This window comes from Engraulis encrasicolus, chromosome 15 (assembly GCF_034702125.1).
Source record: "Engraulis encrasicolus isolate BLACKSEA-1 chromosome 15, IST_EnEncr_1.0, whole genome shotgun sequence".
NCBI classification, from domain to species: Eukaryota; Metazoa; Chordata; class Actinopteri; order Clupeiformes; family Engraulidae; genus Engraulis; species Engraulis encrasicolus.
The window spans coordinates 11,257,269-11,273,160 of record NC_085871.1 but is presented as its reverse complement, the minus strand read 5'-3'; the positions used below and the strand labels follow the sequence as shown (position 1 = coordinate 11,273,160).

At 44.8% G+C, this 15,892-nt stretch overlaps 1 protein-coding gene across 1 annotated transcript in view; it reads right to left on the bottom strand.

Moving 5' to 3' along the window:
- LOC134464822 (mucin-2-like) overlaps positions 1 to 15,892 on the bottom strand; it is a 71,054-nt gene that overhangs the window by 35,806 nt on the left and 19,356 nt on the right. Inside the window, exons 13-21 of the mRNA XM_063218157.1 lie at positions 15,075 to 15,348; positions 12,806 to 12,898; positions 12,207 to 12,345; positions 9,931 to 10,032; positions 9,411 to 9,596; positions 8,964 to 9,188; positions 4,236 to 4,392; positions 1,194 to 1,301; positions 960 to 1,029 (exon numbers count right to left, since the gene is read on the bottom strand). Of these exons, the coding sequence (XP_063074227.1) occupies positions 960 to 1,029; positions 1,194 to 1,301; positions 4,236 to 4,392; positions 8,964 to 9,188; positions 9,411 to 9,596; positions 9,931 to 10,032; positions 12,207 to 12,345; positions 12,806 to 12,898; positions 15,075 to 15,348 (1,354 nt within the window). The remainder of the gene's footprint in view (positions 1 to 959; positions 1,030 to 1,193; positions 1,302 to 4,235; positions 4,393 to 8,963; positions 9,189 to 9,410; positions 9,597 to 9,930; positions 10,033 to 12,206; positions 12,346 to 12,805; positions 12,899 to 15,074; positions 15,349 to 15,892) is intronic.

Below are 15,892 nucleotides of genomic sequence, written 5' to 3'. Positions count from 1 at the left end.
GTGAATGAAAAACAGTCCCTCAAAAGTTGTTGTGGCGAGGCTGACAGCTGGGAAACTTTATCGTTTTCTCCACGGAGGAGGGGCCAGGAGGCGGGACGAGGAGACAAGCACAAGTGGAGGAGGCAAGGTCACATATTGGGATGCACCCATAGTTCATTAGAAAGGGTGGCCATGTTATGTATGTACCAAAGAATGGTTTTGTAGAGAAAGATAATTCAAACTACGCCATCTCAATGCAAAGGAGTGTGCTCAAGTTTGGTTACCTAAGGGGGCGTTGTCCCCTCCTTCTTTTCTTTTTCTAATGTTTGGTGGTGGCTTGCACAAGATGTGCACTTACCACCATCTACAGCGCTAAGGGGACTCCATCTATTCTCAACCATAAGACTCCAAAAAGTCTTCTAACCGAATGTCTCCTTAAGGGGCGTTCACGTGACATCATATGGATCCCGGAAAAGTCCGAGCCTGAAGTATCTTACTCTACTAGATGATTCTTCATGTACGGTGCCTGTCTGAAGTGCATACCTGTCAACTTTGATCTGCCAAAATCCGGGAAAATTCCCATATTTTAAGCCAAAATCCGGGAAATTTTCTAAAGGCCAAATTTGGACAGTCAACGGAATGACAGAGACAGATTGGACGCTGCGTTCTACTCTGCTTTTCACAACAGCGCGCGTGCAAAGACAGATCCTGTCTAAAATCCCTCAGCACACTTAGGCTACAGCGTGGAGAAACAATGCAATGAAAACAAACAGTGAAATGTGCGCAATGAGTTTATTCTTGTTGTTTTGTCGCACAAGTTGTCTGTTCGTGCAAAACTTCATGTACGGTGCCTGCCTGAAGTGTGAGTTTGACATATAACGTCCACAGCAAGTCATTGACCAACAATACTGTCACGGAGCACTAGTGGGCCGTGGTTGAAAATCCCTGTGCTACAAGTTCGATGCAGTGGACTCACTCACCAATTCCTCAAGCACTGGCCTGTTTTCTCGTCATAGTAGGGCGTCTCTGCTGGACATCTAGGGAAACAGCCTGTAGGACAAGTTAATGAGTAACCGGGCATTCGTGTGCTCTGGGAGTTATGGCAAATTCCAAATGCCACTAGAAAAAACTTGTTGAAAAATGTTTATATACGAGTTTCCAAGATTGGATAATCTACCTCCAAGAGCATATGAATGCACGACGGGCTACATTACCTTCCAGTTTCCCCTTGAAGTAATCGGTTCCACATGTCGGGACATTTCCACAGGGGTCGTAGTGCCAGGTGCACTGGCCCTCCTTGTTGTAGTAGTCGCAAAACACAGCTGGGAAGAGGACAGAAAAGATGAGCATTAAAGTGACACCCCACCATCTAGTACATATGGCAACAGTGTTGCCAGATGGAAAATGCTGAATTATCGTACCAAAACCTCAAAATGATCATTTTTGAGGGCGTTGTGGGAGGAAATTATCGTACAGGACCCAAATTGTTGTTTCAGGGCATCTAAATGAACTGAAAAACAACTCTGAAATTATCGTACATCATGTTTTTTTGATCGTAAAGAGGACAAAATGGACAAAATTATGGTACAAATACGATAATTATCATACATCTGGCAACACTGTACAGTGTATACAATGGCTGGGCATAAGGCTTCTCGTAAGAGACCTCAACAGGAAGACCGTCCATGCCCACGGGGCTGTGGCTTCAACATTAAAACTACAGACACACACGATGCATGCTGTGTTTGCCTTGGCCTAGCCCATGCCCGGGAGGCGTTAGTCGTTAGCTCATGCAAACCTTGCAGCAATCTGTCAGTTAAAAATGCACAGACACAGACTTGCAATGCTCCCTGAATTAGCTGCATCTATTCTCCACAAACCATACCCAATTTGGAGGACGAGGATTGGAATGATGCCCAGTCACAACGCGGCAGAGTGGTTCAGCCCTACGAGTCTGCTCCCATACTTACCCAGCGGTCACTTTCCCCTGTGGTAGACGATGCCCTAATGGACTGCGTTTCCATAGCGGCTACTGACTCTTTGGATGATAGGGAATTTCCTGGCGAAGCATTCAATTTAGATATCCCTCCATCTCAGGCTCGCTCGACTGCAAGCTCAGACGGGGGGATGGCTCTGCCCAGTTGACAGATACCATCCACGTTTTCTGCCGTAAAGCAGCAGATAAATTGGGCACCGCGAGCGCCACCTGCCCCAAGACAACGCTCACTCCTCGATGGAGCCCACGAGTGACACCCACTGTCCAGGAGGTGCTCCCTCCCACGAGTGACACCCACTGTCCAGGAGGTGCTCCCTCCATTTAAGGACATTATCACTGAGGTCCAAATATCGTGGCAAGCCCCGCTTTCGTCCAGAGCCCCTGTTGGTGTTTTTTCCATGCTGAATGACTGCTAAAAAGAAGACTTTGAGGTGTGCAAGCTCTCATACAACTTTGTCAAAGGTTTTTCCATGCTCAACATGGCTGGGATGATCTGTGGGACCTCCCTCCACAAATGGACAGGAGTCTTACTGGTCGCCCCTTCCTTGGTGGCAGTGTCATTGCGACCTTTGCTGCTGGCCATCGTGAGGTCGTCTTGTTGCATACGGTAGCTCAGGCCTCCGACTATGACACTCTAAGTTGTTGGCCTCATGGCTCAACCTCTCGTTTATGAATGACAAAGACAAAATGCCAATTTTTGATCACCCTGTCTCTGAGACGGGCCTGTTAGGCTCAGCTGCCATCAATGCTATGCAGCAACAGTTTGAGGTGCATTCAAGGCCTTGGACCCTTCTCGTCAAGTGACGCCAATCCCGCTTTGTTTTACCAACGCCGTCCCACCTAAAGAATCCCCTCAGGAGCCTTAGCCTTCGAGCCCCGTTGGCCAAGTGTGCACCAAAGCGTAGTTCAAAAAGCATGCCCACCGTAGAGGGCGCGGTGACCACCGCACGTCCCCCGACCAGAAGGTGGACCGCAGAGGCAGGTAGCTGGATGCAGGAAGGTTCTACATGTTTTTATGTCTACTGGGGTCATGGCTTCAAGTATCCAGCTTCAAGTATCAAGTGGTTCCTCTCGGCCGTCTCTCCATGAGAGATTTGCAACGGTGGGTTAACGCTCTGCGCTTATGCCCAGTCCACCACAGGCGGCGTACAGTTACGGTGTCTGTCAGCTGCTTTGCGTCCTTGGAACCATGGGGACCGTCCCACTGGGTGAGGGGACATATCACTCAATGGGTGGGGGGCGTTGCTTGACGGCTGTGGCGTCAGCGGTACCTTGTCTCCTCATTTGGTCGCGTGTCACGTTAACAACCTAGAACTCCTGACGGTGTGTCTTGGCTTGAGGGGGACCACTTCGGCAAGGCCGATGTGGACCTGTTTGCGTCAGCAGAAAACACCCACTGTGGGCTGTTTTTCCTCTAAAGACCCGTGTGATTCTGCCATAGGCACTGATGCCCTGGCACATCCTTGGCCCAGCAGGAGGCTGTACGCTTTCCCCCCGGTGGCCCTGTTGATGGCGGTTCTGCACAAAGTGCATCTAGAGCACCGGTCTGCTGTTGGTCGCCCCCCCCCCGTTTGCCTTCGGCGGTGATGGTAATTGTATCCTGTGGATTTTACTCAGTAGGATGAGTAAACCCGTAGGAGAGCAGCCTCTCCACTTCTTTAGAGAACCGGGGACGTATATATGAAGGCTTTATTTGCAAAACGGTGTATCTCCATTTTATAGAATGATGGGAAATCGACATTTTTGTACTGGGCATTCCATTGAAATGCATCGCAAAATGCATTTTATATAGCTTAAAAAAGTATGTTCTCAAAATATTTTAATGGTAAGAATTCACACATGGGTGATATGACCTCTGAAAAGTCATTTCCAATAATAAAATGCAAAAGTCAAAAAATGGAGATACACCGTTTTGCAAATAAACCCTTCATATGTCCTAATGTTTTTGCCATTACACAGCACAGTCAGTACAATGAGGTCCATACACTTACTCTTATTTAGGAGTGAAACATATAAACAGTAAACACGTTTTCTTGTTCATTGCTAATGAGTCTAGAGGCAGAATTACACTGTAACTACACTGCATTCTGGCATTCAATTACTAGCCAGCATATCATAAGAAACATCGCAATACATATCGTATCACATCATATGACCTGTGTTGCAATGTGTATCGTATCGTGACCTCTGTAATGTGATATGTATTGTATCGTAAGGCCGTTGGCAATGCCCAGCACCAAGACCCAAGATGTGTACTCACGACAGAGGTCCGGTGTCCTCCAGCGTATGCAGACGTCTTGCTCACTGCAGGCCTCAGCGTACGCTGCTACAGCAGTGCAGAAGCCCAGGAATCTGCCCTCAAACTGGCAGGCACAGGCTTCCAGCACACAGGCCGCATAGTAGGGGCCAGGGTCCACCTGTGCGAACACACAGGGAAGGGGTTCAGCTTACAGCACACATGTCAAACTCAAGGCCCAGGGCTCAAATCCAGCCTGCAGTGTCATGTTATTTGGCAAGCGAGATCATTTTAAACACATACTGTACACTAGCAATATAGTAATGTGATTATGAAAACAGACATAATTGAAAACGAAATGTTGTCTGTCACACAGGCTTGATGAGAGGGCACAGGCCAAGGTGAATAGCAAGGTTAATCAAAAGTTCTCTCTCCCATTCATATACACAGTACAGCAAAATGTGTGCAGACATACTGTATTTTTAAACTACCCTGATGGGAATGTTCGAAACATTATGTCTAGCTTTTATGCATTACTGGGAGGTGCAAGCATGCCCAATTTCAGTCCAATTTTCAGTTTGACCCCTTACTATCCATGGCTAACTGGAACTAGCAGACGGGAAATGCTGTGAGAATATGACAAATGTCGAAATGTGCAGGTTTAATGGGGCAACTGAGACATAGAGGTGTATCCACCTTATTATGGCGCTCCTACTTCAAAGTTGTCATGCTCTCAGAGAATTTCCAGTCAGCTAGTTCCAGTTAGCCTGCCCATATAGTCCACGGGCCAGGTGAGATGTCGGTACCACTCAGAGGGGCAAAGGTTGCTTATATTTTTTGAAAAGATACATGTCTGAAGTTAACATTTTTGTATGATAACCCTTCTGGGAGTACAGCCAAGTTAGGGTTATCAGCAGGGCCGGTTTTTAGCATAGGCCGGCTAGGCGGTCGCCTAGAGCGCCATGTGAAGAAGGAGCGCCGAAATGGCGCTCTCCTATGCGTAATTTTGCGATATGAAGTTTTTTTTTATGAAGTCGCAATCAACAAAGAGTGGCGAAAGCGCTCCTCACGGCAAAGCGCCCCTCAGCCAATAGTAATATCGCTTTCAACTGTCTCTGGGATGTCTGTGAACCAATAAACAGACAGTCCTGAGAAAGGGGGCGGGACGAGTGACAGCGTGCGATCTATTTTGAATTCGGAGACTCACTCGAGAGACAGATGCTGTGTTCCATTATTCACCCTCTGTACTGTGTACCTTGTTTGAGTGCAGTGAAGTACCCTTTCCACCCTCCGCAATTCACGAGGCGAGTACATTCCGATTCCCGTTCTGTCTGATACACTTAACGGAAATGACGGTTGGTCGCGAGTTTACCAACCACCAATATGCAATTCAACACGGAAGGCACTGTTCCTTATGCTAACACTTTTTAAAGTTACCCCTGCCTCTAATACACATGGCGATTGTCTTTGGAATCAAAACTATGCTGTTATCACAGAGATTCAACCTTTTGACAGATCTGACACTCAACTACGTCACAAACATGGCGGCCGTTGAGTGCGAAAAGTGTACAGTAACACCACACTTCGAAAAATGGCCGTTTTGGGGGCGTTATCCGGGTAATTTACAGTACACTTTACCCTCGCGATTAGAAATGGAACGCCCTGCGTACCCAAACACAGTGCGGAAAGGGCGTTAAGTACGGGTAATGGAACACAGCAAGAGAGGGCAAGCGCAAACAGTAGTGCTGCTCTGCTGTAGGCCTATGGAGATTATTATGTTCTCATTAAACCACTCATTGCATGATGCAGGAGTTTCAGAGGGTGTTTTGGAACTATGTGATTTAATCAGCAACCGTTTGTGATTATGGAAAGCCTAATAGTTATGAGGTTACTATTTGGAATTAGAGAGAAAAAGAGCTTTGTTTTTGATCAGAGAAATCGCTAGTTAGCATGCTAACATTAGCCAAGTATGCCAAGCAATGAAATCCAGTAAAGTAGCTGTTAGTAGCCTACTCACTACTCACTAACACCCACCTGATATCATAATACTTGCTTAGGTTGACAAGCAATGTAAAGTAAGACTGGTGCAATGTTTGAAACAATTTTAGCTCCCATATCTCCTTCCATCCACATGAATTACCTGCTTGTTGTAAGCTTAAAAAACATTAATTTCCAGACCAGAATGACATAGCCTACATTAATCATGTAACAGAACCATGCACAGCAGACAAGTGAGGCTATTTACTATATTTTGTATATTATGAAATTCAATAGCGTGACAGCTCTTCTCCCTTTCTCTCACCCTGTCCCTCCAGTTCAAGCACATAGATAGCCCCCTTCTCATTCTCCTACTCACAAATGCACCACTATTTCCAGTCCAGAAATGAAATTGGTTTGGAAGACAGCACAAATGTGTAGCTTATTAAAATTGTTATGCTGCCATGCTTTGTGATGCTGTAGGTAGTGTAGATCAATGCAGACCTCATTGGTAGGCTTATTGTCTACACATGCATTTTACATGCAAGTACTGTATCACTCTCCTGGCATTTCAATTTCACGTTACAATTCAAACACATTGATAACCTCCCTCTCATCTGGGGTTGGGGGCCCCACCACCATCACATCCAACACACCACACAGTGAAGCTACTTTCATGCGACTCAATCTGATGTGTTGGTCGCCTGTCAAAAAGAACCACAAATCCATTTGATGAAAAACGGTTATTGTTCTTGATGCTATTTAGTTAAGCTTACTACGGATATTACTCTTGTGTTCTGTAAGGTATAAGAAAGAGTTTTTTTTTCTTTCAAAGGTAAGGGGGGGGCGCCAGAACTCAAACTCGCCTAGGGCACCAAATAAGCCAGAACCGGCCCTGGTTATCAGCCGTTAAAGTAAAACCCCCCCATCAAAAATAAAGGTTTTTAAGATGGGTGCCTGTCTTTCTACTGGGCCTTGTTTAAGACATATAGGGATGGTTAATTTTGTTATATGTGGTATCGTTGCGAAGGGGAGACTCTGAGCTTTCATCCGACACCTTTTGAGAACATTTTGGTTAAGTATAGCCCTCCCTGCAGCGCTTCAACCATTTACTCAGACACATTTTTTTCCATTTTCGCCGATATCATCTCTTGTCTTTTCATACTGTGGCATCAGGGAGCATCAGAGAGACCTATTTTAAACTCTAAAATACTGTCTCGAGTATCAGGAATCCGAAAATGTATCCTTTCACTATGTCATCCCATTTGTAGGGGGTGATTTTCAGTCTTGTATGAGGCATGGTATTTTTTTCAAAACACAGTTTTGCCATTTTCTCATAAAGTTCAGGAAGCAATACCTCTAGGTGCATTTTGCAGTTGGTTGTCATAGCTTGTTGTATACCATATGAAAGCTTGGAGTGGGTAGTATATTCAAATATTATCATATTTAGTGTACCTGTTTGCAGAGCAATGTTAACTAGGCAAATAATTTTCCATAACCAGTATCAATGATATAGTTTCTCAGTGATTTCATTGTGTTATATGGTGTCTGAATCCTGACTACTTGTCCTAAAATCAATGTTGTTATGCGCCCAGAGGTTAACCAGAAATATATGTGATAATGTCCCCTTTGATATTAGTCTTGCAACTGAAATCATAGCAATTGTGTGAAAAACACAGCATAAACTCATCCATTAACTTGTCCCTTTTTAGTAGTCATGTGAAAGTGAAGTGAAAGCCCAACTAGTTAACTCCTACACCCATTCACATTGTGACACAGCACTCCACAACACACTACACACTGTGCACACGACACACAACAAAATTGCATTTATGCCTCACCCGTGCAAGGGGGCAGCCCCCAAAGGGCATCCGTAAGGGAGCAGTGCAGCAGGACGGTACCATAATTGGGGTGCCTCAGTCATGGAAGAGGATGGTGGAGAGCACTGGTTAATTAATCCCCCCACTAACCTGGCGGGTCCTGAGTGCAGTTGCACACTTGCAGGAGGAGAGAAGTGCTGCACACTCTCGAGTTAAATAAACAAGATTTTAATGTGACAACGTTGTTAAACCTTTATTTTTGATGGGGGGGGGTGTTACTTTAACGGCTGATAACCCTAACTTGGCTGTACTTACAGAAGGATATCATACAAAATTGTTAACTTCAGACATGTATCTTTTCAAAAAATATAAGCAACCTTTGCCCCTCTGAGTGGTACCGACATCTCACCTGGCCCGTGGACTAATAGCCCATCGGAATGATTTAGCACTAGCAACCACGGCCGACTTGAAAGATGTTGAATATTTTGTTTCAAAAGAGGTCTAGGTATATACGTAGGGTGAACTGATTACATTTCGGAGGCCAACCCATTCAAGATTGCCATCTTTCAAGATGGCAACCCAGGAATCCGAATAGATTTTGCAGTGTCAAGTTTAAGCCATTTTCTTGCTTTCGGGACAGTAATGGCTAGATAGAAATCAACCTCTTTTTTGGTCATCTACGGTATTAAGTGTTCGATGTTAGCACATTCTGCTTCACAAAGGTGATTAACCCCTTATTTTCATCAAAAGTGGAATGTCCAACTCTTAATCTGTTACTTAAGGCTGTCTGTAATATCATCGCAATGTTGTTATGATGTAGTTGAGTGTTTTTAGCAAATAGAGGACGTCTATGAAAAGAGGCTACTTCACTGAGAAATATTGACCAGCCCACCTGAAGCTAAGTGGTGTACTGTAGGTTACTGTAGTTCCTTAATACACTACTACTACATCATACCTTGAGGTGGCACGCCTTGAAGGTGTCTCCCGTGATGATCATGCAGCGTCTCTGTGCCCAGTGGGAGCAGTAGGAGTGGGTCTCGCAGGGGAAGGTCTCGTTTCTCACGTCGGAGCAGGGTGGCGTGCCCGTCTTCCAGCTGTTGCCAAACTCCAGCGGACTGAGGCCTTGCAGATCATTGGCTTCGCTGGCGTCATAGTTCCCACACAGACCGCACACTCTGTCCTAGTTATGTAGTTGTAGGATATGCACAGAGGGCAGGGGTGGTCGGAGGGAGGGTTGGAGTATACAGTAGCACTGTGAGGCATATGCTTTTATCCCAGATGTGTGCTGTGTGTGTGTGTGTGTGGGAGAGAGAGAGAGACAGAGAGAGAGAGAAAGAGAGAGAGAGAGAGAGAGAGAGAGAGAGAGAGAGAGAGAGAGAGAGAGAGGAGAGAGACGTATTACCTTCCAGCGGCGGGCCAGTAGCACAGTGAGACGCGTGTTTCTATCCCAAATGAGTGTGAGTCCCAGGGAAGGTACAGACGCCACTATGTACAGCCCCACCTTCTCCACCAGAATTCCGGAGCCACTCTTCTTGTAGTGCATGGCGGACATGTTTGACTGGTCAAACGTCAGGTACATGCCGTTGTCCTGAACACAACGTTACACCGTAAATAATAATAATCATATAATATCATAATAATAATATGATTGATATATACAGTATATATGTATGTATATATATATATATATATATATATATATATATATATATATATATATATATATATACACACATATATATATATATATATAGAAGACAGCAATGAACTTAAACATCACATATGAAATGGGAAAACATTCAAATGAAAAATAAAGAATAGTTTTGTAACAGTAAAATAGTGGAGCCATTTCTTTACAACCATACTTTACAGTCTACAGTATGTAATGTACTGTAAGTGTGCGCACATCTCTGTGTTTGTACCATGTCTAGAGTGATGGTGCGTGAGCAGGTGAGCTCTTCATCGCAGCAGGGAATACTCTCCACTCTGACTGCAAACGTACCTATTCCACTCCCGCAGTCATCCTAGGGAGTAAAATGTAAAAAAACCCGCATTAAACAAACTTGAATCTCAAAACCCAAACATCTAGAAAGGCATTCCAAGAGTGCAGAATACCGTTCAACACAGTTCAATTTCACCCTTTTGCCAAGAACCTCAAAACAAACTGTTGGGTGTGCAATGGCACAGCATGCTAAGGTCCCAACCATAAATGGGCTTGCATAAAAGTTCCTTCCTGTATACGTTTGGGCACACGGCCGCCATCTTCTTGACGCCTTCTTGGTGCTATTCCGCGATTAGTAAGACCAGATCTGAGAGTCAGTGGGAAAATGAATGGAGAAACTGAGCATAGGACGGGAGGGAACCTAACGGTTGTGAAAACCATATGGTTGAAACCGCTGTGAAAAGATGATAAATCTACAGTAGAATGCTTAGTTGTGTCATATGAGTCAAAATAAAGCTTTTTAAGCCACTTTTCTCACGGTTTTTTTTGACAGAGCGCAGGCGCAGTAATTCTATAACGGCACGGGAGCCACAGCTTTTCATAACTACGCATGCGCAACAATTTGCCTGCGTCGAAACAGGCAGACGATTGGGTCTACGACAACGCAGCTCAGCAGGCAGTTGGCTCTTGCTACCAGAAAGGCGGAAGATGTGCGGGTAGACGCCATATTTGTGTTACGAATCTTCACTGTTAATTTCTATGGACACTTACATCAGTGACCAATCTCCTCGTACATCTCTGGCTTGCATGCCCATTCATTTCCAGTCTCCATCTTCAGCGTATCTGCCTACATAAAGGCTTAAAGTGATAATATACCATTTTTTTAAATAAGCTCATATTACACCTCCCCTTCAGTTAAATGATTGAGTTTTACTTTTCTCCTGTATGGCAGTGCAAATGTTACCTCCAAGCTAGCAGTTAACATTGAATCCTATGAGACCAGCTAGCTGCCAGTCAATATTAACTGCTAGCTTGGAGGTAAAATGTACACTGCCATACTCAGAGAACGGCAGGAAGTACAGGAGAAATGTAATACTCAATCATTTAACTTAAGGTAAGATGCAATATGAGCTTATTGCCAAAAATGACACAGTATCACTTTAAGTGCCCAAAAAACAAATGTCTGAGGAAAAAGAACCTTAAAGAAGGCTCTACGTACTTAGAAATGGAGTCAGGATCCTGGTGCAAAAAGATCTGTCTCAGAAACTAGTAGTAGTCCTTTATTTGTCAGCATGCAAATACAGTGAGATATCGTTTGGAAACAACCCACAGATGCCCACAAAATAAAGGTCAGTTAAGTTAAGTTCTAAACTAGTCATTTTTCTGAGCTATCATGACTTACTTCATCAAAATCTGTGACGTTTTCATGTAACATTGGTAACTAATGACAAACTAAGAAAAGTAGCAAAAAAGCATTCTACATGTTACAGTTGTCATTTAACAGGAGTCGGCTAGAAGATCATTATCACCCAGTGAGCAGACGGAACGTCTTCTGATTGGCTGAGCAGGTGTCCTTTATTCCCCGGTAGCAGGACACCTATGATGTCATGCGGGCGTGCGGGCGTCCGAGTTGCTTCTTTTCTAACTTTCTGGCGACGCGCCGTTACTAGTTCTATCGCATCTGGTTGTCGACTCAAGACCGCGTCGTTAGTTCTATCGCATCTGGTTGTCTAGTCAAGACCCCGTTACTAATTCTATCACATCTGGTTGTCAAGTCAAAAACCCAGTCGTCAATTCTATCGCATTTGGTTGTCAAGTCACCCCAACATTCTGCGCGCGTCCTTACATGCCTCCGATAGAGGCGCATCTCACTAGATTAGGAAGTGGTGCCCATAGCAACGTACCAAGCGCAGTGGTGAATCTACTTTCTCACGAAGCCTTAGATCAACATATGAATAAATTAATACTTAAATGCTGGTAAACGGGTGATAAGCGGAATAGCGGCCTTCGAGGTGTCCCAATATCAAGGGAAAATGGACTTGGCAAAGCGAACAGGCCTTTGGCTGCGACGTCGGGCTGTTCAGAACGCTCCGCCTCGTCCATTATTTCCCTTGATATCGGGACAACTCGTCGGCCGCTATTCCATACATATTACATGCAGTTTCTCTCTTGAAGTTGGGAACCACAAGATTCTCTGTGTAAGCGGGTTGGGGTGTGCCTATGACCTGCTTACAAGTTGATGAACCAAAACCTCACCTCCACCAGGGTGTACTCGCAGTTTCCATTGAAGCTGTACCACTTGTGGTCGAAGGTCTGGTAGTGCCCGTTCCCAAAGACTTGACACTTTCCTGGGCACGGCTCCCCACTGCAGTGCCAGCGCCCTCCAGTGCAAGTGCTGTTGGGAAACACACACACACACGTGCGCATACACACATCCACACACACGTACGCGCATACACACACAAATGCACGCACGCACACTCACACACCAAAATGAGGGATTATTGAATAGATGGATGGCTGGATAGCTTAAAGAAGTGTTTCCCAAACTGGGATTCCGGACTCCAAGGTGGGATGCAGAGGTACTGCATGGGGTTTATGGAGCTTGGAAATATTAGCCGGCGTTGAATATGCAGATTCAGACATTTTTGTAAATCAAACCGTTTACATACTTTTTATCCCATTAACATGGCATGTGGTTAAAAGCGATCACAATTGTGGCAGGCGAGTTGTACAAAACCCGGCTTTTAAAAATATCCATTTCAGGGAGCTAGAATAAGTTTATGTGTAAACAAAACACTCAAACAAATGCATTTACAAAAAATATGCATACATGTGTAACCATGGGCACTTACCATGTTTTACAGTCGCTCTTAACACTTTCACCAGGTCCATAAATGGTCCCACTGAACATACAGGTGCAGTTATTGGCGGAAACACACTCCCCCCTGTGGCTCAGATACGTTCCAGTTGGGCAGTAGCAGCCAGGAAAACACTGAGGAAGAATCTGTATACAGACCAGATCCATACCGGTTAAGTCAAGCCAACCAAAGTCCTGTTGAATTTCTAAACATTTTACAGTTTTTTTCAATTGCTAACAAGCTTTTGTCCAATCCTCAGCGACATTTGCAAAACTCTTAATAAAGTTAGCACACCAAGGGCTTTCCATTGCCATACAGTTGACACATTACATGCTTTTTTCACACAATTAGCAGTCAATGAATGCATTTCTTTGTGTATATTTAACAGTGTATGCTTTTGAGAAGAAAATGAACTGTTTGGCCAATTGTGTTTGGTAGGTGCTGGTCTGTGTTAAGAGTTTAGAAAAAGTATCCAAAGTATGGGTAAGAGCTTGTTAGCAATTGAAAAAAACTGTAAATGTAAACATTTCAGCATTTAACACTCTCCCTGTGTGGCTTAGATACTACTATACCCAGTTGTGCAGTGTCAACCAGGAAAACACAGAGGGACAATCTACATTCAAACCAAACTTAAACAAAATTGGTTAAAAAGGTTTTGAGTTAAATTTGACCCATCTACACACTGCACACCTTCTTCTTCAGTAGGTTTTCTTGAAGTAGCCTATTTAAGCAAATACTCTATACATTGAAAAGGGTAATTACTGTAAATGGTAAATTACTGCCAACACAAGTAAAACAGATACATTCCTTCCATCTAAATGATTTTTAAATGATTCCTACGAATCCCACGATGCAGGGAGTAGAGGAAGGTGAACTGTGACTTGGTGAATGAAGTGTAAATACAGAGATGTGAGATGTCAGTGTATTAGACAAGGCTATACATTACTGTAATTCTTTTAATCAATGCTACACATTCATTTCCATTAATTAATCACTACCAATGGATTTAATGTTCTTAAGTTTTAAGTCCTTCGCTGTGTTACAATCTGTGTGTGTGTGTGTGTGTGTGTGTGTGTGTGTGTGTGTGTGTGTGTGTGTGTGTGTGTGTGTGTGTGTGTGCGTGTGGGCGTGTGTGCCTTACGATTGGTAGGCCAAGGCCATCGCAGGTGTTTTGTGAGGTATTGTTGGTGGAACCCAAGCAATCCACGCAGACCTGGTCAGGTTTGCAAGCTGAAAGACGCACAAAGACAATGAATCAGTCAATCAAAAATGTATTTATATTGCACAATACCACAACTATTCAGTTGATTCAATGTGCTTTCAAATACATTTACATTCTCAGATTCACACACCAGCTCTAGAGGTGTCACGTGAGAAAGTGGTCTCTCAGGCACGCACGCACGCACGTACGCAGGGATGCCGACAGGGGGGGACAAAGGGGTCTATTGTTCCGGGCCCAGGGGGACAGGGGGGGGCAGAATCGGGTTCTCGTCACATTGAATGTATTGAATGGGGGGGCCCATTCAGGTGAATTTGTCCCGGGCCCGGCAAAAGCTGTCAGCGGCCATGCACGTACGTACGCACGCACGCACGCACGCACGCACACACACACACACACACACACAGTCCTAAATTACATTTCTCAGCTAACATCATATCATAGACGTACTTTTAAGAGAGCCATTTTCATAACACCATAACTAGACCTACTAGCGAAGCAAATCCTTATGCAGGGACTCACACAACAGTCTTTTACAACTTTTGCATTTAGCATAATTTATTCAATTCAATTTCAGTCAACTCAAATATTTATAGGTCAACTTTTCTTACCACGACAGAAGGCTGGTGATCTGCAGCTTAATTGTGTGTGTTCACAGAAGCTGAAAGGACATAATAACAAAACAAACAAACAAACAAACAAACAAACAAAAAAATGGCCAGACAAGAAAACATGCCTCAGTTTGATCTCAGAAAATAAATCACACAGAAAATAAATAGGCCTACTGCATAAATATCTCCAACTTTTATCGTTTCAACCTATTGATTTTACATGATATTACACTTAGCTGACGCTTTGTCCAAAAATACAGATACAGATATTTTACAGGGCATTGTAAAGTGCCTTGCTCAATTGCACTTCAGCCATGGATGGAGGTGTAGGGAGAAGTAAGGATGGGATTCGAATCTGCAACCCTCTGATCTTAAAACTGCTTCCCTAATTATGCTGTCCCATTAGGGATGTGAGACACACCACACCACTCACCATGATAAGCCGTTGATGGTGGATCGCCCTGGTGGGACAGTCATGCCCCCACTGTAGCAGTCGCACAGCGACGTGGGGACACAGGAGCCCAGGCTGTTCCGGTAGCTTCCTGCCGGGCACCCGCAGCCCTCCACGGGTGCAACGGCCATCTCTGTCTCCATGCCGCTGCCGTCCATCATCATACAGGTGGGGTCAGGGCCCGTCACACTGTGGCATGTACGATTACACGAACTCGTACTGTAGGAGAAGACCTGGTTGGCCGTGCACATCACCGCTGCAAGACACACAACACAGCAGAGTAGTGATGGGTTTACAAGATTGCTTTGCCTGAGACCAAGACATTACCAACAGTGGAGGGTATACAGACCAAGGCCAGGTCCAGATCAAGGCCAGGTCCAGACCAAGACAGGCCAGTCAAGACCAACACCAACACCAACACCAAGACAGGCCAGTCAAGACCAACACCAACACCAAGACAGGCCAGGCAAGGCCAGGTCCAGACCAAGACAGGCCAGTTAAGACCAACACCAACACCAAGGCATGCCAGTCGAGACCAAGACCAATACCAAGGCATGCCAGTTAAGACCAACACCAACACCAAGACAGGCCAGTTAAGACCAACACCAACACCAAGGCATGCCAGTCGAGACCAAGACTGAGACCAAGACCATGTCCAGAACCAGGAGCCTCATGTACTAAGAAGTGTGTGGATTTCCTACTAAAAAAGTGTGGACGTGAAAATCTTGAAAGTTACTTAGGGACACACACACACACACACACACACACACACACACACACACACACACACACACACACAC